The sequence below is a fragment of the Vulpes lagopus genome, chromosome 5 (assembly GCF_018345385.1).
Source record: "Vulpes lagopus strain Blue_001 chromosome 5, ASM1834538v1, whole genome shotgun sequence".
NCBI lineage: Eukaryota > Metazoa > Chordata > Mammalia > Carnivora > Canidae > Vulpes > Vulpes lagopus.
Genome location: NC_054828.1, coordinates 111198596 through 111221620, shown reverse-complemented (window position 1 = coordinate 111221620; position 23025 = coordinate 111198596). Strand labels below are relative to the sequence as shown.

Sequence of the window (23025 nt, the reverse complement as noted above, 5' to 3'; positions counted from 1 at the left end):
CTGGAGTTTGTAACACCACCAACTCCAACTCCAGAACTGTCTTCAGTTTGGCTGGACCTTAGGATCTAAGAAGAAAGATGAGGGAGGGAAGTGAAATGGAGGAGAAGCAATTATAGAATTGATTGAATATAATTTCCTCTGCCTAGTTCTTCAGTATCTAGCCCTCTGCTGTCTCATATGGTAGCAACTAGCTACATGTGGCTGATGAGTAGTTGAAATGTGGATGGTGCAACTGAAGAATTTTTACTTAAAGTACTGAAAGAGTGTAAATATTTTTACTTACTACTGTTTTGGTAAGACTACATTTCACTCTGTTAGAAATTTAGAAATCACTCTGTTAGAAATACACACCAGATTTCAAAAACTTAGTGTGAAAAATAAAGTATGTAAAATATCATTAATTCTTATATTGATTACACATTAAAATGATATTTTAGGTATACTGGATTGCATAAAATATATTACTAAAATTCAATTCATTTTGCTTATTTGTACTTCTGTAATGAAGCTTTAAAAATATAAAATTACATATGTGGCTCACAGTATATTGGACATTGCTGATCTAGCCCTACTATATCCAATCTTACTTTCCATTCCTTCCTTCAGCAGGGAAGTTTCTGAGGGTCAGGAAGGAGAATCTGTACCTAACTCCTTGAACACCAAGGGAGGCATGGCTGCCTGGGTCACTGTGAGTTATGGATTCAGAGGTTCTCATTAGGGTCTTAGAGTAGTTTCATGCTTTGTCTATGCATGTCTCCATTTCCTGTCACCTGTAAGTACTTTGACCACAAAAGTAATACTAACTAGTAATTATGTGAACTAATTACCACCAAATGGTAGTGATCGTGCATATTGTTAAATATTGATGAATTAATTTTGTTTCTGATTTTATTGGATTATAACACTGTACATTCATATACACTTATAGTCAGTCACTCAGATAATATGGTCATATACTCACAACTTTAAAAATTAGAGCGATCAATTTACAAGAATCTCTCAAAGGACATATACCCTACATTTCTTTGCTAAAAATGTCTTTAATTTTGCAGTAAATACCAGTAAATGCTTGTTGAATAAGTGAATTTTGTAACATATCAAGGAATTACCCAGTAAGAAAATATTTTGTGTGTGGTGGGGGGATTGCTTTCAATATAAGACTTGATATGATAATAATTTAGTTCTGGAAATAGTTTTCCTTGTTCTATAAAAAATTTGAAGTGGCATATAATAACCATATGACAAAACTATGTCAATGGAAGCAAAATTAAACATATTAGGAAAAAAAGAATATCACAAATATAGACTCAGCATAGTTCCTATAATTAACTTTCAAATTTGGTTTAGGAGTCCCTAGTCAAAGCAAAATGGTATACAGGATCTTATTATTGGGAAGAGAAGGTATATCAGTTATCCAAAGGAAACAGCATTTCTTAGCACTGAATTCTAAAAGCAATTTCTTATGTGGGTCACTATAACAAATAACATTTTAGTAGCAAGTTCAGTAACATTTTATATGAATGCATCTGGTAATGTCATCCAATTAGTTGTTTTTATATAAAAATGAATAAGAGTGTGGTAAATAATGACATGTTTTGTTTTTACAGGAATCTTGGGAAAGCAAAATGAGACATAATCAGCTGTGTTGTAAGACACCACCTACTGTCACTGTTCACGTAAAATCAGGGTCAAATAGATTACATCAGCCTAAAAAACCCATTAACCTGAAGCGTCCTATTTTTAAAGATAGTTGGCCAGCATCTGAAAAAAATGCACATAATACCAACAAGTCTAAACGCCCCAAAGGACCCTGTCTAGTTATACAGCGTCAGGAAATGACTGCTTTCTTTAAATTATTTGGTAGGTTTAAAATATTTTAATAGTGGTAATTGTAAAGTACTTAAAAAATAAGAGAATCTAAAGATCTACTTTATTCTTTTCATAATAATCTAAGAGCATGTTATTTTCTATGTTAGATTTTCTGTCTCCAACCAATTTGTTTTTGTTTTATTTGGGTTGCTTTTTGTTTTTTTAAATATTTTATTTATTTATTTGAAAGAGAGCACAAGAGAAGGGAAGGTCAGAGGAAGAAGCTGACTCCCTTTGAGCAGGGAGCCCAACTCCCCGCTGAGCAGGGAGCCTCATGTGGGGCTCAGTCCTGGGACTTGTGGGGCTCAGTCCTGGGACTACGGGATCATGACCTGACCCCAAGATCAGGAGTTGCGTGCTCTTCCAATTGAGCCAGCCAGGCACTCCACATATGGGGAATATTGTTAAAAATTATCCTTTATCATCATGTTCCTATAATGAAAGTGATTTTAAATGTATTTGTTCAGATAATAAGCAATGATTTGGAATGTCAATAAGACAGCGTCATAAGACATTGCTGACAAATTTCTTAACAAGGGCAGCCCTGGTGGCCCAGGGGTTTAGTGCCACCTTCAGCCCAGGATATGATCCTGGAGACCCGGGATCCAGCCCCACGTTGGGATCCAGCCCCACATCGGGCTCCCTGCATGGAGCCTGCTACTCCTTCTGCCTGTGTCTGTGCCTCTCTCTCTCTCTCTCTCTCTCGCTCTCTCTGTGTGTCTCTCATGAATAAATAAAATCTTAAAAAAAAAAAATTCTTAACAAACTTCAACAAGCAGATTCCCCACTCTGCAGGAAGCCCAATACCAGGCTCAACCCCAGAATCCTGGGATCATGACCTGAGCCAAAGGCAGATGCTTAACTAACTGAGCCACCCAGGCTCCCCTTTATATTACTTCCATTAGCCAAGAAAGGGAAGGTTTTTTTTTTTTTAGATTTTTTTTTAGGGGAAGGTAGACAGATTAAAGAGTGGATAGACGAATTCTGGTATATATCCATAGGAATGAATCCAGTCCAACAGATATCATAGCCTGTTAGATCCAGGTGACAGGCATTAGTGTCTAAGAGAGTTGGGGACATGAGATGCTTGGGTGGCTGAATAGTTGAGCATCTGCCTTTGGCTCAGGTGGTGATCCTGGGGTCCTGGGATCAGGTCCCATGTCAGGCTCCCTGTGAGGAGCCTGCTTTTCCCTCTGCCTGTGTCTCTGCCTTTCTCTCTGTGTCTCTCATGAATAAATAATTTTTTTTAAAAAAAAGAGAGTTGGGGACAAGAGTGTTTACCCTGCTTAAAAGACAAAAATCTTAAAAATAAGGGGGGCTGGAGAGAAAAAGAAAGGGAGAAAGAAGGAAAAGGAGAACAAGCTGGTTAAGATTTAAAGAAAAGCAAAATAAGAACATGAGATGAGAAGAAAAAAATGTAAGTAGTATAAGTAGGAAAATGTTGAACTACCAGGATGTTTCCTGTCAGGATCTAGAATGCTGTTAATATAAGTTTCCCTTTTCTCTTTAAGACTAGTGCAAAACTGGGCAGTCTGGGTAGCTCAACAGATTAGCACCGCCTTCGGCCCAGGGCATGATCCTGGAGTCCCAGGATGGAGTCCCTAGTCAGGCTCACTGCATGGAGCCTGCTTCTCCATCTGCCTGTGTCTCTGCCTCTTTCTCTCTCTCTGTTTCTCATGAATAAATAAATAAAATCTTAAAAAAAAAAAAAAAGACTAGTGCAAAACTATTACCCACGAACATTTTTATTGTTCATAACTGATCATGAGAAATAAGAGAAAATACCTGGCTCTACCGTGTGTAATTTAAGAAAGAGTTGGGTGCCTGGCTGGCTCAATCAGGGCATGCATCTGACTCTTGGAATTGTGAGTTACAACCCCACGTTTGACATAGAGTTTTCTTTTTAAGAATAGAATTAAGGCAGAAATTAATTAGTCTAAGAAAATGAGTACTTATTCTTGGAACCTTCCATATATTTGACCATATTGATGATATTTCTAGGATGTAAAAATCAGTGTAAAGAAGTATGTTTTGTTATATAACTTGAAGAGGGGAATGGGCAAAAGCAGATTTTCTCAGATTATATTCTGACAACTACTCATATTTAGGGATTATATATTTTAGCCTTTTAAAATTGAATAAGTATTTTTGACCTACTTTTTACATATTTTAAAAATATTTTTGTTGATCTTTTGTCATTAATACTGTTTTTCTAAAATTAAATGTTAATTATAAATAGCTAATAAATTGTGAATCTTCTTTATACAGACATTTTCATTGATGTTTGGATAATAGATAATTGGACAGAGATAAATAAGAGGCTATCAGGAGAAAGTAGTAGAAAGAGTAAAACATATATTTTTTTCAAAGATTTTATTTATATTTATTTATGAGAGAGAGAGAGGCAAAGACATAGCCAGAAGGAGAAGCAGGCTCCATGCAGGACTCAATCCCATGGCCTCCAGATCATAACCTGAACCAAAGGCAAGACACTCAACTACTGAGCCACCCAGGCGTCCCAAGAGTAAAACATCTTTAGAAAACAAATAATATTCATTAAGCCATTATTTACTAAAGACTGCATTATCTTTTATCAGGTTCCATTTCCACCAGTAAAGGTTGATTTTTGAAAGTAATAAAGAGCTAATCTAGAATTACCCAAGATATTTTTCTCTAAGAGCTATTGGGATCGTCAGGAAACCAAACCGTTCCACCATATCCCCTTCACTCTGAGCAAATCAGATGGGGAACCTGAGTAAAGCAGTAGCTCTTTGTGCAATGCTTGCAATGGTAAATACACCAAAGAAATGCAAACTACACTTTAAATAACACTACAGCCATTTTTGTTTGCTTTCTAAGCATCATTTATAATCTATCTAGAAATTGATTCTTCAAAAGGAAACATTCTATTTTTAAAAAACAAGTCATAGAAATAAAATTTTAAAAAACAAGTCATAGCTATCTTTTGTTGTAGATGACGATTTAATTCAAGATTTCTTGTGGATGGACTGCTGCTGTAAAATTGCAGACAAGGTAAATTAGATAACAATGTAATCATTAAACAGCATTATTATGTTACTAGACCATCAGAACTTTTAAAAAACCTTATAGAATTTTCGGTCATATCAATTAAGGTTAGGAAAAGAACTAGCCTGTGTTGCTCCTTCAAAGTGAAATCCTTACACATTAATTTTTGAAATTAGCATACATTAGAGATTCATTTTTATACTTGAGGAATTGTAGAGTATTATTTATTAGATTTAAATGACCTTAAGTCTATATTTGTTTGATTGAAAACAAGAATCAGTATAGACTTACTATGTTTTGATGAGAATTACTACCTTTTATCAGCCTGTAGAGAAAGAATATTCTGAACATTCTGACATTCATTCTGCTAAGGAAGTCTATTATTTTGTAGGTAACTTAGATAAAACAAATTCCAATAATTTTGTAGAGTAAAATTAGTTTATTATATTCTTTATTTAGGAATCAGTGTTTCACAAAAGATCATCTTGATGCTCAGGTACATACTAGGGACCATGGTATTTCCATTCTCTTTAGATTTGGCTGGACAGTTATGAGTTCATCTTTGTAAATGCTATCTTAGACCAGGTAGTCATATCAGAAGATTCAGCATGAATTCACGCTTAAATTTAATGTGCCAACCAATGGGCTAGGGATGAATAGAAGACTAGTTTATGATTAAATACCCATCAAGTTAATATTGATAGGAACTTTTTTATTTCAAGTTAAGGTAAAAAGATAAAATCAGAGTTTGGTTTTCTTAATTTCGGATTTTGGAAATCTAATTCTGGAAAATTTCAAATATATATACCTTGAGGTAGAGAAAATAGAACAAAGACCCTCCATGTGTCTATCATGTAGCTACAATAAACATCAATTTATGGCTCCACTTGTTTCTTCTAATTCTTCCCCAAACTGGGTTATTTTGAAGCAAATCTCAGACATCCTAACATTTTATCTGTGAATTTTTCATGATATACTTCTAAAATATGAGATCTTTTAAAATATATTCACAGGGATCCCTGGGTGTTGCAGCGGTTTAGCGCCTGCCTTTGGCCCGGGGTGCTATCCTGGAGGCCTGGGATCGAATCCCACATCGGGCTCCCCGGTGCATGGAGCCTGCTTCTCCCTCTGCCTATGTCTCTGCCTCTCTCTCTCTCACACAGTCTGTGTGACTATCATAAATAAAAATAAAATAAAAATAAAATAAAATATATTCACAAAGTCACTAACATTTTTAAAAATTAACAGTAACGCCTTCGTATTAAATATCTATCTATGCAGATTAAGTGCATGTGGAGTTGTAGTTTTCAACTTGAAGTGCATTACGGTAATTAAAGTTGCTGGACAGCAGGGGGCAGTGCTTTTAAAGTAGCTAACAAGCATATCATACCTTAAAACACTATTTCAAGAGTTCTCTACTGAAAGTTACCTTGAAAACTTGGACTCACCTTTGTAGTCAATCCTATGAAGGTAGAATAAATAGGTATTTTATGAGAGGGAAACAAATACATCAGTACTATAAGTCCTTTTTAATTTGGACAGATAAAACCTGGCATAGTGTCCTAATACCAAACTTGATCTTTCTAATAACACATTTAAAACAATTTTTTCCAATGAAAATAGAGCCATGTTATAATTTCTGACTAGAAGTTATTTTTAAAAGATTATTTTAAAAAGTAAGTATATGAAATTGCTAGAGACTAGATCCTACGTTGTCTTAAAAGAAAAAAAAAGATAATTCTGTGTGATGATGGATGTGTTATGATTTTGATGTTCATTTCACAATGTATATGTATATCAAATCATCACATTGTAAACTTTAAATATAAGCAACTTTGTCGGTTTTACCTCGACTTAAAAATTGCTCCGCCTTCAATCAGTCAATCAATAGTGAGTATGGATATCTACAATTAATGAGTCAGGAAAAAAAATTTTGTAGAGATATATACATCAAATCAATATGGCAACATACTAACAATTGGTGAATCTAGGACAAGGATGTATGGTTTTTGTAATTATTATTTCAACTTCTCTTCGGATTTGAAATTTAAGATAGAAAAAATTGAGGTTTTGGTTCAAAAAATATTGGCAATAATAAAACTTAGGAGTTTGTTCTAATCTTAATCATGTTAAATGGTTCAGAACTATTTCTCACTGTATCATATAGGAAGTCAAAAAATAAGGACCCAAGTAAATAGGTAATTCTGTAATAAAGATAAATAATGCTGTATTATTTTTAGTTTATTCTTCATCTTAAAGATAACTATTTTAAAGCAGTTTTACTTGTGAAAACAAAACATTAATATTAACTTTTACTTTTTTCCCTATAGTATCTTTTGGCTATGACCTTTGTTTATTTCAAGAGAGCTAAATTTACTATAAATGAGCATACCAGGATAAATTTCTTTATTGCTCTGTAAGTATGCTTTCTATAAGTGATTTTTGTGGTACTTATTCATAATATATGTATGATATCTAATTTAAAACAGAGGCTATTTTGGGGCACCTGGCTGGCTTGGTTGGTTGGTAGAGCATGTAATTCTAGATCTCTGGGGTGGTGAGTTTGGGCCCCACATTGGGCATAGAGCCTACTTAAAGAAATAAGTAAATAAAGTTAACATTGCGACTCATAAAAAAATAAAACAGGCTTTTAAAAACCTGATATATATCTTTGTATAGGCCTTTATATGTAGAAGATATAGTGTTTTTACTTTAATATGGTATTTTTATGTTCTTTTCACTGATCTGATCTTGCTGTATGCTTAAAATTTGTTATTAAGTATTCCACTTAAGTTTGTATTTTACTTTTTCATTTTTCAAAGTGCTCCATATAAATTATCTCAAATTCTCCCCTTTTGAACTTAGATATGTTTTAAAAGCCAAAATAGTCTCTCTGAAACTTCCAGTAAATTTATAGTAAAAATCATCATCATTGCCCTTTTACATTAAACGGTTTGTGGAAAATGCTGTAGACATACTGATTGTAGGTTTATGCCTATAACATATAAGTTATTCATAACTGATACCTTTAGTAACGACTGACTCTTACTTAACACACTGAACTTTGACCAAGGAATATAGTTTTGTTTTCCAGTTCTTGTATTGACTTTGTGTTAGACAGTTCATATTAGCTTTGTGATCTATTAAATGGTTTTAATTACATGGCTTTCCAATCTACAGGTCAGAATTCTACTAGAAGCAATGTAGTTTAAGAAAATCTATTTCAATCTTGAAACTTTTTCTACCTACTACCTAGATAAAATACTGCAGTTGGGAATGTATGAATATAATTTTAAGTACTTAACTAGGGAACTACATATAAAAATAATTAAGGTGAATAGCACAACTGTTCGCAGTGATGAATGAGTTTTAACTCAGACTTTAATTCAGATTCAGTGTGATTCAAGGAATAGGACTGAAAGAAACTGATCCCTAATTTTATTCAGAAGACACATTTCCCCATGCTGGAGGAAAAATGAACTCTATAAAATTTGGTGATGATTAATAAATTGGGAGAATATAATAGTAATAGCTAATATTTTATATGCAAGACACCACAAAAATGTTTTTTTAAATAAGCTCCTTAAATCTTCTCTTTGAGATACATTATTTAATTATCTTCATTTTACAGTTGGGGAAATTGAGACTTAGGAAGAAAAGTACTTCTCAATCTTACAAAAGTTAGTAGTGGCAGAGCTGGGATGCAAATTCAGGTGTGACTTGCCAATGGCCAAATTCAGTGATTAACCACTAAGTTACATTGCTGTTTACATGTCTCTTTAGTATTATATTGTATCTGAATGTTCATGCAATATCTATTTTGTAGTTTTTTCCCCACTTGAAAATTAAAAACAAACCAAAGGAAGGTTTAGTTTTAATTCTTACCAGATTCCCGAAATTGGATTTATTTGATGTTTTAGTAATGTTATTACCAGTGAAGCACTGTGTCAGCTTACACTATATAGTAGTATGTGCAGTTGCATTGCAAATGGTATAATAAATTCCGTGTTAAAAATAACATGGATTATAACTTCCATTTTGTATCTAGTCATACTTTTTTTTATAGCCTGACTCAATAGTTCTTATTAAGTATTTTCTCAGCCACAATTCTCACTCAGGTCCTTTTCTCTCCTATATATTCTTATAACACTCTGAACTTTTATTGTTATTATTCCATATTCTCTTGCACAGTTGTTTGTTCCATACTTAGTTGCCTCTTCTACTTGACTGTAGGCTTCTTAAAGGCAAGGAATGTGTATCTAACTTTTTTTTTTTTTGCACCCTTTAACATATGGATGTTCTTAATTCTTTATTTGGATAAACATAATTAACTATTACACCAAAAAAAAAGGACTCTGCTCCAAGAAAATCTATTTCAGATTAGAAGTTGACTTACATGTATACAATATAGATATTTTATCACACTGATCCTGAAAAATTGTTAATCTAGAATAGAATCACAATGGAGTTCTGATTATAGATTTTCTATGTTTCCCTTAGTCAACAGGCATGCTAAAAGGCCAACCTCTGGCTTCTGTCTACCCTTAACTAAGCCCCATCAGGGATAATAAAATAAGAAATTACTTGATGTAATTTCACAGAGGACATTATATAATCCATGTAACTGAATGGGTTAAGCAATGAGGTGCTTTATATTAAGGTAATATTAAAATATGTACAGATATTTTAAGGGAAGTTAAAGTAATAGGTGCTAACTTTATATTAATATAACTAAATTGAATATGCATATAGTTTTTTTAAAGGACATAAGTGAGTATACAATTTAAAGTAAGTCTCCCTCATATCTCAAGGCCTTAGCATCCTTCTTCGAGGACCATTAACGTTTCACGTGTATCTGTCTAGAAATAACTTTGTGTACATGACCCAATGTATATATTACCTGAATAGAAGTGTACTATATGCTTCTGTGCCTTTTAAAAATTTCTAATGTGAAATCTACAAAGGGAGTGTATGGAGTATGTATATGTATGTTTGTTGAAGAAAAAGGCAAAACAAATATTCGTGTACCCATGACTCAGCTTAAGAATAGAACATTGCCAGAATCTTAGAAGCTCACAGTACACAGTTTCCCAGGTAGTCCTGCTTCTTCCCACAGATAGTAATTTTCTTGATTTTCTATATTTTATGTATAAACCTCTAAATAATATATTATTTAGTTTTTCCTGTTTTTAATCTGTATGTAAAATAATCATATGTGCTGTTCTCCTGTAACTTCCTTCTTTTGCTTTATGATTTTGAAATTTGTTAATATTGACGTGTGTAGGTCTGGTTCATTTTCACTGCAGAATAATATTCTATTATTGCTTATATATTTTCTTTTTCTTTTTTTCTTTTTTTACTATCTTGCTATCTTGTCTTTATGTCCCACTTTTTCTGTTTCTTCTTCCCACTCCATTTTTATCTTTTTCATTGAGATTTTTTAAATTTTTATTTTTTGATTCTTTTTTCCTCTACTTGTTTGGAAATTATGCAGTCTATATCTGTTTTTTTTTTAGCAGTTATCCCAATTATTTATTTTTTTAACTTACTAGATAACCAGTTTTGTTATAAAAGGATATAACTCAAGAACAGCCAGATTGAAGATGCATAGGGCAGTGTATGGGGAAAGGGCATAGAGCTTCCATACCCTCTCAGTGTATCTGATCTCCATGTGTTCATCCACCAGGAAGCTCTATCCCAGTTAATTTTTAATCAAGAACTTTAAGTATTTTAAGTCCAGTCACCCCCTTCTCAACTTATATCCTCTTGTTTTACAATTCTGTAGTTCTACAGGAAGCCCTCCAAAAAGTTAGAGACATATTATTGTCATTGTTTTATACATCAAATATTTATTTAGATTTACCCACATATTTATATCTTTGCTTACTATTCCTTCTTGCATCTCAAACTTTCCACTTAGGATCATTTGCCTTCCTTTATTATGCTTTTACGATCTTTTATCCTTTAATGTCTGTCTACTTCAGTTTCTTCACACTTCAGGGTCTGTTTCTGTTGATGGTGCCTTTTTCTTTTAGGTGTTTTGTAATTTTTTTATTGTAAGTTGTCTATTTTTCTTGGAAAGTCATCTATAGGGTTTTCATTGTTTCTAGTGGAAAATTTCTATCTGTATCTATGTTTCTGTGTTATCTAACTTGTCTTTTTTTTTTTTTTTTTTTTTTTTTTTTTTTGCCTGGCTGCTCTTAAGATTTTTTTCATCACTGGTTCTGAAGAATTTGATTATGATGTGCATTGGTGTAATTTTATTTATATTTTGTGCTTTGAGCATATTTTTTTCATTGAGCTTCTTAGTATTTTTATAGTTTTAATCAAATTTCAAAAATTTTCAGCCATTGTTTCTTCAAATTTTTTTGTCCATCCAATGCTCATTAGGGACTCCAGTTTCACCTTTATTAGACTACTTGAAGTCTCATAGCTCATTGATGCTCTATTATTTTTGTTTCTTTTCATGTGTGTGTGTTTCATTTTGGATAGTTTATATTGCTGTCTTCAGTGCACAAATCTTTTCTTCTGTAATATTTAGTCTATTAATCCTACTCTATGTATTTTTCATTGTACATGTAGTTTTCATCTCTAGAAGTACACTTTGTGTCTCCTTATCTTTTTGAACATCTGGAATAAATACAACTGTTTTAATGTCCTTGTCTGTTTAATGTCTGTTATTTCTAACATGTATCAGTTTTGATTGAGGATTCTTTTTATTTTGGGTCATGTTTTCCTGCTTCTGTATATGCCCAATCCCCCTCAAGTGTTTAGGAGGTTATGGATTTCCATATGTCTATAAGAAAACTACTTGGGTGAGGGGAAAGATCATAAGAAAGGATTAGAGGGAAAAATGCTTAACATTTCCCCAGGACTGGAAATAGTGCTTGTTCTCACCAGCCAGACTGAAAAAAACTCATAATTCACAGGATATTGAGTACAGTACTCAGGAATGTCTTACATCAGTAGTGGGGAATAATTAGCCCCAGTCTGAACATTGCTCCAGATCCTCCTAACAAATCATAAAAGCAAGACCTGAAAGGATCACACTGTTTCCAAGTAACTTAACTGCATCTCAGAACAAAGTTCAAGATTTATAGGAATACAAAAATATCCAGAACTCAACAAGGTAAAATTCACTGTATTTCTATTTTTTATCTACATTTCCTTAATTATGAGTAAGGTTGAACATCATTTATGTGTTTACAAGTGATTTTCTGTGTATGTATATGTGTGTGAACTGCCTGTTCCTGTCCTTTTCCTATTTCTTTTTTGAGTTATTGGTCTTTTTTGTTAGGTATCTGGCTAACACAGTTGAAGAAGATGAAGAAGAATCCAAATATGAAATTTTTCCATGGGCTTTAGGGAAAAACTGGAGAAAATTGTTCCCTAATTTCTTAAAGTTAAGGGACCAACTCTGGGATAGAATTGACTATAGGGCTATTGTAAGCAGGCGATGCTGTGAGGAGGTAAGATTTTTTAAATACTTTATATAGGTAATCTCTGTTTTCTCTTTATGTTATTTCTCTTGTCTTGTTTTTAATGTGCTTCTGATATTTCATTTTTTATATATGTAAGGGTAGACTATTAACCCTGGTTAATGGTTACCATGAATACAACTTGTATACTACAATGTTGATGTTTTAATATACCACAATAATTTAAAATTGTCATTTCTGTTTTTCAGAGCAGCCTACTTCTATAGTAAGTATTTCTATTTTAGTATGTTTCTTTGGTCAAAGAGATCAGAAATAAATTGGGAAAGGACAGTATGCATATTCCAAAATATGTTAATAACATTTGGAGCTGAATAATAATTTCCATTAAACAAAGTATGTGAAATTTCAAGTTCCCAAGATTGAAATGCAAACTGTATGCTATAAAATTTAAATAAATTTAAATATGTTAAAAACAGTACCCTTTTCACATAGAATAATATATAAGGTAAGTTTTCTTGATGCCAGATTCTATTAAGATAAAACAGAAAGACACTAAAAATAAAAAGATAGGTTATTTTGGGAAATAAAAGCAAAAATGAACTATTGGGACTTCATCAAGATAAAAAACCTTTGCACAGCGAAGGAAACAATCAACCAAACCAAAAGACAGCCTACAGAATGGGAGAATATATTTGCAAATGTCTTATAAGATAAAGGGCTAGTATCCAAAATCTATAAAGAACTTAAACTCAACACCCAAAGAACAGATAATCTGGTCAAGAAATGGGCAGAAGACATGAACAGACTTTTCTCCAAAGAAGACATACAAATGGCCAAAAGACATGAAAAAATGCTCCATATCATTTGGCATCAGGAAAATACACATCAAAACCACAATAAGTTACCACCTCACACAAGTCAGAATGGCTAAAACTAACAAGTCAGGAAACAACAAATATTGGTGAGGATGTGGAAAAAGGGGAACACTCTTATACTGCTAGTGGGAATGCAAGCTGGTACAACCACTCTGGAAAACAGTGTAAAGGTTCCTCAAAACTTAAAAATAGAACTACCCTACAACCCAGCAATTGCACTACTGGTTATTTACCCCAAAGATACAAACATGGTGCGCCCCAATGTTTATAGCAGCAATGTCCGCAATAGCCAAACTATGTCCACAATAGCCAAACTATGGAACATCTAGATTTTCATCAACATATGAATGGATAAAGAAGATGTGATATATATATATATATATATATCACACACACATATACATATATATATACACACACACACACATATATATACACACAATGGAATATTAGCCATCTAAAAAAATGAAATCTTACCATTTGCAATGACATGAATAGAATGAGGGTATTATGCTAAGTGAAATAACTCAATCAGAGAAAGCCAGTTATCTTCTGATTTCATTCATGTGGAATTAAGAAACAAAACAGGATCATAGGGGAAGGGAGGGAAAAATAAGACAAAATCAGGGAGGGGAAAGAAACCATAAGAGACTCTTAACTAGGAACCAAACTGAAGGTTGCTGGAAGGGAGAGGGGTTAGGGGGCGGGGTGGTAACTGTGATAGGCTTTAAGGAGGGCATGTGATGTAATAAGCACTAGGTGTTTTATATAACTGATGAATCACTAAACTCTACCTCTGAAACTAATAATACACTATATGTTAATTGAGTTTAAATCAAAATTATGAAACAAAAGATGGGTTATTTTATCTAATGTTCTGGTTTCCAATAAAGAAAAATGTTAATGGCGCAATCTAAAGAAATATCCTAGAGTAGAAAATTAAATAGTAAAAAAAAAGAAAAAAGAAGAAAATTAAATAGTGGGCAGTGATCATTGTAAGCCAATACTAGTTTAGTAAAGTTTGGTAAAATGTGAATTAGATAATGCTGTAATGAAATAAAGTCATAGCTAGTAAATGATGATAGGCCAAAAGCCAATTAATGGATTAGTGTCAAACTTCAGGAAGTATTTTGAAGGTACACCCAGAATTAAACTTGTTAATTATATTTATTAATAAGATGAAGATATTAGAAAGCATGCATAATTGTAGATTAAATTAAGAGGACTGTAGAATGTTGGGGAAATGAAAGGATTCAAAAACAACTTAGAAGACTGAATAGCAGGTGAGGTTTTTTCAGGATTGAATTCATTAGGAAAATACGAAAAATTGGTTATGTATCTCACCTTCCCCAGATTAATGGATCCTCATTAAAGGATTTAAACAATTCATTCTAAATTAACAGGGCATTGGAAAAGCCCTGCATTGCTATTTTTTATCATTCCCTCCCCAGGTCAGGAGTGGGTAATTTGTGAACCTATGCCATCCTTGGACATGATAGTAGGCCTTATTTGAACACTCTGATTTTTTTTCAAAGTAAACACTTCAAGCCCCACGGCACTTAGCTAAGAGCATGGAGTGGGTACCAGAGGCAAGAGGCGGGGATAGGTAATGCTCACCTCATGGCAGATTGCCCGCCCCCCCCATTCCTAAGATAGAACAACTAGTGTTATAACTGCAGCAATTTAATTTACACAATTGGAGCTGGGATTACTTCAGTTACTGGCATCAGACTTTTAAGCAGCCAGAGAATGGTATGGCTTAATGGTGTATATGTAAAAGACTAAAAAGTTTTAGATAGCTGTAAACTCAGTTATGTAATGGGATTTATAGAAAAGTTGAGTCTCTCAAGGCTTCAACACTGACAACAGATCTCTTCCCTAATTCTAGATGTGCTTATCAAATTTCCTATACTATTTCATTGTGTAGTAGATACCTCAAATTTAACATGCTGAAAATCCAGTTTCTGATTCCCTCACATAGAACTCAAACTTAACTCCTCCTGCAATCTTCTACATGTTAATAAATGGTAACTTCATCATTCTAATTGTTCAAGCCAAAAAACTGTTGCCCTATACTTTTCTTATAGCCCTACCTTAAAAAAATATATAGCACCCTACCATTTCTCACCTCCTCTACTACTAAGCCCTACTTTGATTGTCCCCTTGTGCCTCAATTATTGCCATAACTTTCCAAGTAGTCTCATAATCTCTCTGTCCTGTAGTCTATTTTCATACACTAGCCAGAGTAAATCTTTCAGAAGTAAGTCAAATCATGATTCCTCTACTCACAAGTCCCCAACAACTTCCCATCTCACATAGAATAAAAGGCAAAACCCTGGGGTGCCTGGGTGGTTCAATTGGTTAAGCCTCTGCCTTGGGCTCAGCTTATGATCCCAGGTTATGACCAAGCCCTGAGTCAGGCTTCCTGCTCAGTGGGTAACCTGCTTCTCTCTCTGCCTTTCCCTTCTGCTCTGCTCTCTCTTGCTATCTCTAGCTCTCTCTCAAATAAATAAAAGTTTTGTTTTTTTGTTTTTTTTAAAGGCAAAATCTTATCATGGTTCTAACTGGTCTGCCAACTCTAATCTTTTTTACTTTGTCTCACTTCCCTCCAAGTACACTGGCCTCCTTGCAGTTCTTCAAACAAAATAAGGACATTCCCACCTCAGGATTTTTTTTTTACCTGGAATGCTTTTCCCCCAGATATCAGTATGCTTCACTTCCTCACTTTATTCAGGACTCTACCTAAATTTATAATCTCAGAGAAACCTTTCCTTACCACCCTGTATCTAGTAGTATCTCCTGGAATGGAATAAAATTGAAGAGTCCAGAAATAAACCTTCATTTTTATGTTCAATTGAATTTTGACAAGGGTACCAAGAAAATTCAGTGGAGAAATGAGTCTTTTCAACAAATGATGCTAGGACAACTGTATATCCACATGCAAATGAATGCCATTGGACTCCTATTTCATATATATAAAAACAAACTCAAAATGGATCAAAGACCCAAATATAAGAGCTAAAAACTATAAAACTCTTTATACATAGGGGTAAATCTTCATTACCTTGAATTAAGTTTCTTAGAGATGATGCCAAAAGCACAAGCAACAAAAGAAAATAGAGATCATCATCAAAATTGCAAAAATTGCCCTTCAAAGAACACCATGAAAGTGAAGAGACAAAATACAAGTGGGAGAAAATTCTTTCCAATTATCTGTCCAATAAGGGACTTGAATCTAGAGTAGATAAAGAGCTCTTACAACTCAGCAATAAAAAGACTACTCAATTTTTAAAAGGGTAAGGATCTGAAAAGGCTTTTCAAAAGAAGATATACAAATGGGCAAAAAAGCACATGGAAAGATGCTCAACATCATTCGCCATCAGAGAAATGCAAAATCAAAACAACAAGGAGATATCACTTCACACCCACTAGGATGGTTATCGTGAAAAAGACAAATATAACAAGTATTGGTAAGGATGTGGAGGAAATGGAACCCTCATACACTTCTGGTGGGAATTTAAAATAGTGGATGTTTTGGAAAACTGTAGCAGTTCAAAAGGCTAAACGTAGAGTTATCATTACAACCCAGCAATTCCAGTTCTAGTTATATACACAAAGGAAATGAAAGCTATATCCACACAATAACTTGTACATGAATATTCATAGCAGCAACATTTGTAGTAGTCAAAAAGTGAAAACCCAAATGTCCAGTGAACGAATGGATAAATAATACAGTATATCTATACAATGATAGATTACTTGGCATTAAAAGGAATGAAGTACTGATAACATGCTACAACATGGATGAACCTGAAAACATTATGCTAAGTGAAAGAAGTCAGTTATGAAAGGATCACACATTTTATGATTCCATTTAAATGAACCGTCTAAAAGAGACATCGAAAGATATAATAAAAAGATTAGAAGTTGCCAGAGGCTGAGGGGAGGGAGAAAATGGGGCATGATTTCATTTTTATGGAGTGATAAAAATGTTCTAAAATTGACTGTGGTAATGGTTGTACAACTGAATATACTAAAGCCATTGTATAAGTGGGTGAATTGTATAGTATTTGAGTTATACCCCAATAAAGCTGCTAAAATAACAAGTAGTACCTCCCACTATTCCTTTGTATTCCTTTTCCAAGTTTTCTTCATAGCATTTAACCATCATATAATGTATTGTTTTACCTATATTGCTAATGTCTATTTCCCCCTGCTAGAGTATAAATTCCAAGAGGCCATGATCTTTATTTTTATCCCAGAATAGTGCGTGGCATAGAGTACTCAGTAAATACTGCTGACTGACAAAGTGAATGGAACTTAAAGCTTGCGGTTTTTTTTTCATACCTTCTTATCTATGTAGTAGAAAAAGAATAAACTATAAAATTTCTTTACTGAGCTGACTTGGCACTGCCTTTTACAATAGGGGGACATAGATAGTCTTTCTTAGGACTGTTGCAGCCAGGAACAGTTGAATCATGGTGGTATATAGGAACAGAAATTATCTAGACTTTATTCTGTTAACTATTCATTCAATAGCTAACTTATGAGTAAGACATTTAACTTCAATGCTATGGGGGTTGTTATAAAGAAGTGATTATATTATCCTTGCCCTGAAGTTTGATGCATTTAAGTGGCAAAACATGTTAGAAATTTAGTTAAATATTCTATGCATTTGTTATTGAGAACCCAGTATTGACATATTGCCAAGTCCATTTCTTTAGTCTCATCCTAGAGTAAACCCAAGTTATGATAGCATTTACAAGTTGGTTTACAATAATACTTTACATTTGCATTATGCTCTAACAAATTCATAAATATTTTCATATAAATTATCTTATCCTCAATAAAAGTACCTATGAGGGTTGTAGAATTCTCATTTTACATCTGATGAAACTGAGAACCAAGGAGATTGAGGTTTACTCAAGACCATACATCAATTAATTGTTAAACCCGAAACTTCATATCTAATAACTTCCCAGTGTTTTCTGTTTTCTCTGTTTTCTCTGACAGCTACCTTCCACTGGTTATATTGGTTAATTTGGAAATCAAATTTATATCTGTTATGTTATTTTATCTCAGGAATTAAAAAGCATTTTAAAAAGGAATTAAATAGCATAAGTATTTTGTCCATTTTTCTGACAAACTGGGGCTTTGAAGGGTTGTAACTTGTCCATGGTCGTTAATAAATGGTAGAACCAGCTAGTTCTTAAACTTAGCACTCTTTCCATTACATACCACTGTCAAAAAACTTACTCTCTCCTTTCAGATAGTATGAATTTTAAAAATTTGTCTCTTTTTTTAACCTTGGTTGCTGCAAAGAAACTAAGAGCCAAGTTTTATCCCTAACTACATTAATTATATCACCTTTTACTACCAGCCTGTGTGCTTTCTTCCTTTAGCCTAAATATCCCTTCTGGATCCTAGAAAATTTTTGTTGTTGTTTTTACTTTTTGTCAGCTGCCTCAAATCCTTTTTTGGAAAGAGATGAGGTATGATTATATTGAAAAATACAGAGCTTCTCTAGAAAAGAGTAAAGACAATTTCCGTATTTATTCTGATCTTACTATCTTATAATGAGTTTACCTTTTTTGGATATCAGCTCCTCTGAGGTGGAATTTATTTAGGTTGATGATAACTTAATTTCTAGATTGTTTTACAGATTATGGAAAATGCCAATCTGATGAGAAAGAGTTAGACTCCAATTCCAGTCCCTTTATACATGATGGACGGTAGCAATTTTATCAAAAGGAAGCTTTTCTCTGTTCTTGTTATGTACTCTGGCCTAGATGGCACAGTTTCATCATAGCTGATTTGTCTGTCATCTACTACTTGATTCCAGATTATAATTTAGAAAGCAGAGATGTGACATAAACAGTTTTGGACAAAACAATCCAATGACTAAATGCAGCAGAGACCCTATATAGGGAAGGTACTGGAAAGTGTTAAACTTCCTATAGTTCAGAAGGAAGGTGTAAACAGTGCTGAAGATAGCAATGCCAAAGAAAAGTCAATGTTATAAAATTATAGTTGTCATTACTTGGTGACCAGTTGGACATAGGGTGTATGGGAGAGTGAGCTTTCAGAGTTTCAAATCTATAGAACAGAAAGGGTAATGTGTTCCATAATGGAAATAGGAAACACTAAAGAAACAAACTGATTTATTGGAAAAATAAGTAATTTGGTATCAGACATGAATTTAAGGTATATTTGGATAATTAAGTGAGGCATGAGTATAAAATGAGTCATCATATGCAAGTGATATTTAAAGCTTGGTAGAGTAGATAAGAGTAAAGGTGAACGTAATGTTAATACTTTTGGGACACTTGTCAGGCACTGTTCTAAGTACTGCATATGTGTTAACTCTCACAACAGTTCTTATAGCTAGCTAGGTAATCCCAGAAGAGGAAACAGGCACAAAAAGGCTAAATAATTTCTCTAAGGTCACAGAATTAGTCAAGCAGCACGCTAGTATTCAAACCTAGGAAGTCTGATTCCAGGGTCCTTGTTTTTAACACCTACTCTATACTATCTCGAGATCACAGAGAAGTAGAATATATAGAGAAAAATAGGGCCAAGTATTAAATTTTGGGATACCCATCAAAGGCACCAAAAAAAAAAATCACTAAAAATGACGAGTAAAATAAAATGTAGTATAATATTTCTAGTACATCAAGTGCTATTAATGCTTCAAAGAAGTTACTTTCATAAGTCATAGAGTTTGAGGACTGTAAATGACCTGTTTTCTCATATGCAAAAGATACCTTGTAGCCCAGAAGGTTATGTAATTTGCCCAAGGTCATAGAACTAATAGAAGACCAAAATCCTGCTTCCTTGACCCTCTTACAATTTTTGTAATTCTCTGTTGTTATCACAATAACATTCTAATAATATCTGTAAAATATGTGCAAACATATTTAAAAGTACACAAGTATGTGTGCGTGCATTTTTCTAGCTGGGTTAGTATGTAGAGAGACTGACGCTAGTTTGTTGTAGAAAGAACAGTTTACTAAACCTATCTGGTGCCTTTTGCTTCCTATTTTTCTCTGATCTTCTCACTAGAATTTGCTACAGGATCCTTAAAAAAATCATGTTGTTGGAAGTTTATAATGTCAGTGGCCTCTAATTCTTAATTATTTTCATCTATCAATAAGAAATATACAGTTACTACATAATATTGTGTGGAAGGCATTTGATAGAGAGGCATATGAGAGAATATTCCTGCACAGAGAGTTTTCAATAGATTGCATTCATAAAAAGAGATATATCTGAGTTTTAGACACATGCTAAAAGTCCTTATGTAGCATTAAAAATAAAACAGTACAATCTAAAAACTGGAGTTTTAGAAAAGTGGGACTTATGCTCAGCACTGAAGGAAATGCAATATCAAGACAAAAGGGAGAGGACATTCCAGAAATGGAAATAAGGATGTACAAATGTTGAGGAAGAAATAGAAAAATATGGAAGGAATAAGAAATTCTGTATTCTACTTCCTCACTTTACATAGCTCTGAACCTAGTTTTACATTGTTATAAAAATATTTATTGATAGAATTAATATCTTTACATCTACTTTTTAGAAGATATGTAACTTTATTACATGTTTGTTGAAAACTTTTTTAGAGAATTTAAAAGGTGGATTATAAAATAAATTCAATCCTAAAATATACTTTAAAAAATTAGCATAGCTAGCATTCTTTATATCATTTTGGAGGAAGCCATAGGTTCCCTGTTTTCTAAGTGGACTGGTCTCAGTCTGGGGGTTTTTAAGTTTTCATTTTTAACCACAAAAGTATCTTTCCAAGCAAAATTTTATACATAATCCCCTAAATTGAGGTTCTTTTCTTGATTGGTCTTCCCATATCCCATTCTGGGACACCTAATATAATCTATGAAAACACAGAGCTCCTGAAACAAGTTGAAAATCATTCGTTTAAGCATTAATAATTGCTTAGCTCTCAAATTCTATAATTCTTATTTACTTTGGTCATTGATAACTGCAACTAAACATTTTTCGCTTTGAAGCAATATTCCAACACTGCTTAGAAATTTTAGACATCATAGGGTCAACATATGTAGGTATATTTCCCTACTTTGACTTCTTCAATGACTATCATCTGCTTACTTTGTGATAAGGATTTTATACATATCTAACCCTCCTATGATGCAGATAATATCCCCATTTTAAATATGAGGAAGTTAAGCCTCAGAAAGGTTAAGTTGCCCAATATCATACAGCTAGCAAGTGGCAGAGCCAGGTTAAAAAAATAAAAAACTAAGTCTATCCTGACTCCAAAGGAAGTATTTTATTTAACCTTCGAGAACAATGCCCAACATGTAACAAGGAATCTTAAGTGTTTTATAATTAATTCCTCATCTAATCCTTGCAAAATCCTCTAAAGGAGACTCTATTATTCTCTTCATATTACAGATAAGGAAACTGAGGCACAGAGAGGTTAGGTAATTTACCCATCTTCTTACCACTTCCCTTGCCATAATTGCAAGCATGTTAAAATTAGTCTAACAACATAGTTAGAAACCTCAACAATGTTATTTTCAACCCAATACATTCCAAAGTTAAGAATTATGTGTTGTTTTGGGCTAATTGTGTTATCTATCCCAAACTTAGAATATTCTGAATTGAAAAACTTGGAAGGTTGAAATATTTGAAGTAACTTCAGTACTTTGTTAGTTATTATCTTAAGAATCCAAGCAGTGAATCACTTTATAGGTAATACTGTCTTATCTGGAGAGGCCTACTTTTTTTTAAACATCAGTAACTTAGGTTTTTAGGTCTAGTTTTAGAGATAGCTGTCTGTGAGTCATAATTCTTTTACTTAATCTTACCAAATTTTAAAATCTTATGAAAATTCTAAAAGAAAGCTTTCCACCATAGGTTATGGCTATTGCTCCAACTCATTATATATGGCAACGGGAACGTTCTGTGCATCACAGTGGAGCTGTTAGAAACTACAACAGAGATGAAGTTCAACTGCCCCGGGGACCTAGTGCCACACCAGTAGATTGTTCACTCTGTGGTAAAAAAGGAAGATATGTTAGACTGGGATTGTCTTCATCATCTTCATCCAGTGATACAGTAGAGGTGATGGAGAAACATTCTCAGGAATCACATAACTCCATGGACATAGTAGTTGATCGTTCTCAAGCTTATAGCTATTCTCAAGGTATGATTTAGTAATATGTAGCAATTAGATTTATGCAAGCTATTAAATCTGTTATTTATTGAACTGTAGTAAGTCCTTACAGGCAGGGGTACATACTAATTTTATATACTAGAACAATATGAGTTAAATTAGTATTGAAAGTTTTCTTTTCAGTTACTATTTGTCTTGTGTCAGTACCTGGTTTTGTGGTAGCTTAACTAAACTAAAAGATTTTTAGTGTGACTTATGTTAAACTGAAATCTAATATACCATGGGTTTCAAGCATTTTAAAGTATTAAGCATGTGAAGAGCCTGAATAATTTTCTTTGAAATGTTTTATTCAATAGACATTTCAAAAAAGAAAATAAATATACTAATCTCCCCAGTTTTATCAGTGATTAACTACTGGTTTTATTATATACACTTTTAAAAAATTCAGATATAATTGACATATAACATTGTATTAGTTTTAGATGTACAACATAATGATTTGATACATTGTGTAATTGTTACCACAATAAGTTAACATCTCTCACCACATATATTTTTATGTGATGGGAACGTTTAAGATATATTCTTCACAACCTTCAAATATACAATACAGTATTGTGAACTATAGTCATCATGTTGTTCATTGCACCCCAGGAATGAT

At 33.3% G+C, this 23025-nt stretch overlaps 1 protein-coding gene across 1 annotated transcript in view; it reads left to right on the top strand.

Moving 5' to 3' along the window:
• Positions 1–23025, top strand: part of SPDYA (speedy/RINGO cell cycle regulator family member A) — a 33925-nt gene that overhangs the window by 4547 nt on the left and 6353 nt on the right. The window contains exons 2-7 of the mRNA XM_041756664.1: positions 1608–1860; positions 4844–4902; positions 7227–7312; positions 12194–12365; positions 22106–22394; positions 22464–22466. Of these exons, the coding sequence (XP_041612598.1) occupies positions 1626–1860; positions 4844–4902; positions 7227–7312; positions 12194–12365; positions 22106–22394; positions 22464–22466 (844 nt within the window). The 5' untranslated portion in view covers positions 1608–1625. The remainder of the gene's footprint in view (positions 1–1607; positions 1861–4843; positions 4903–7226; positions 7313–12193; positions 12366–22105; positions 22395–22463; positions 22467–23025) is intronic.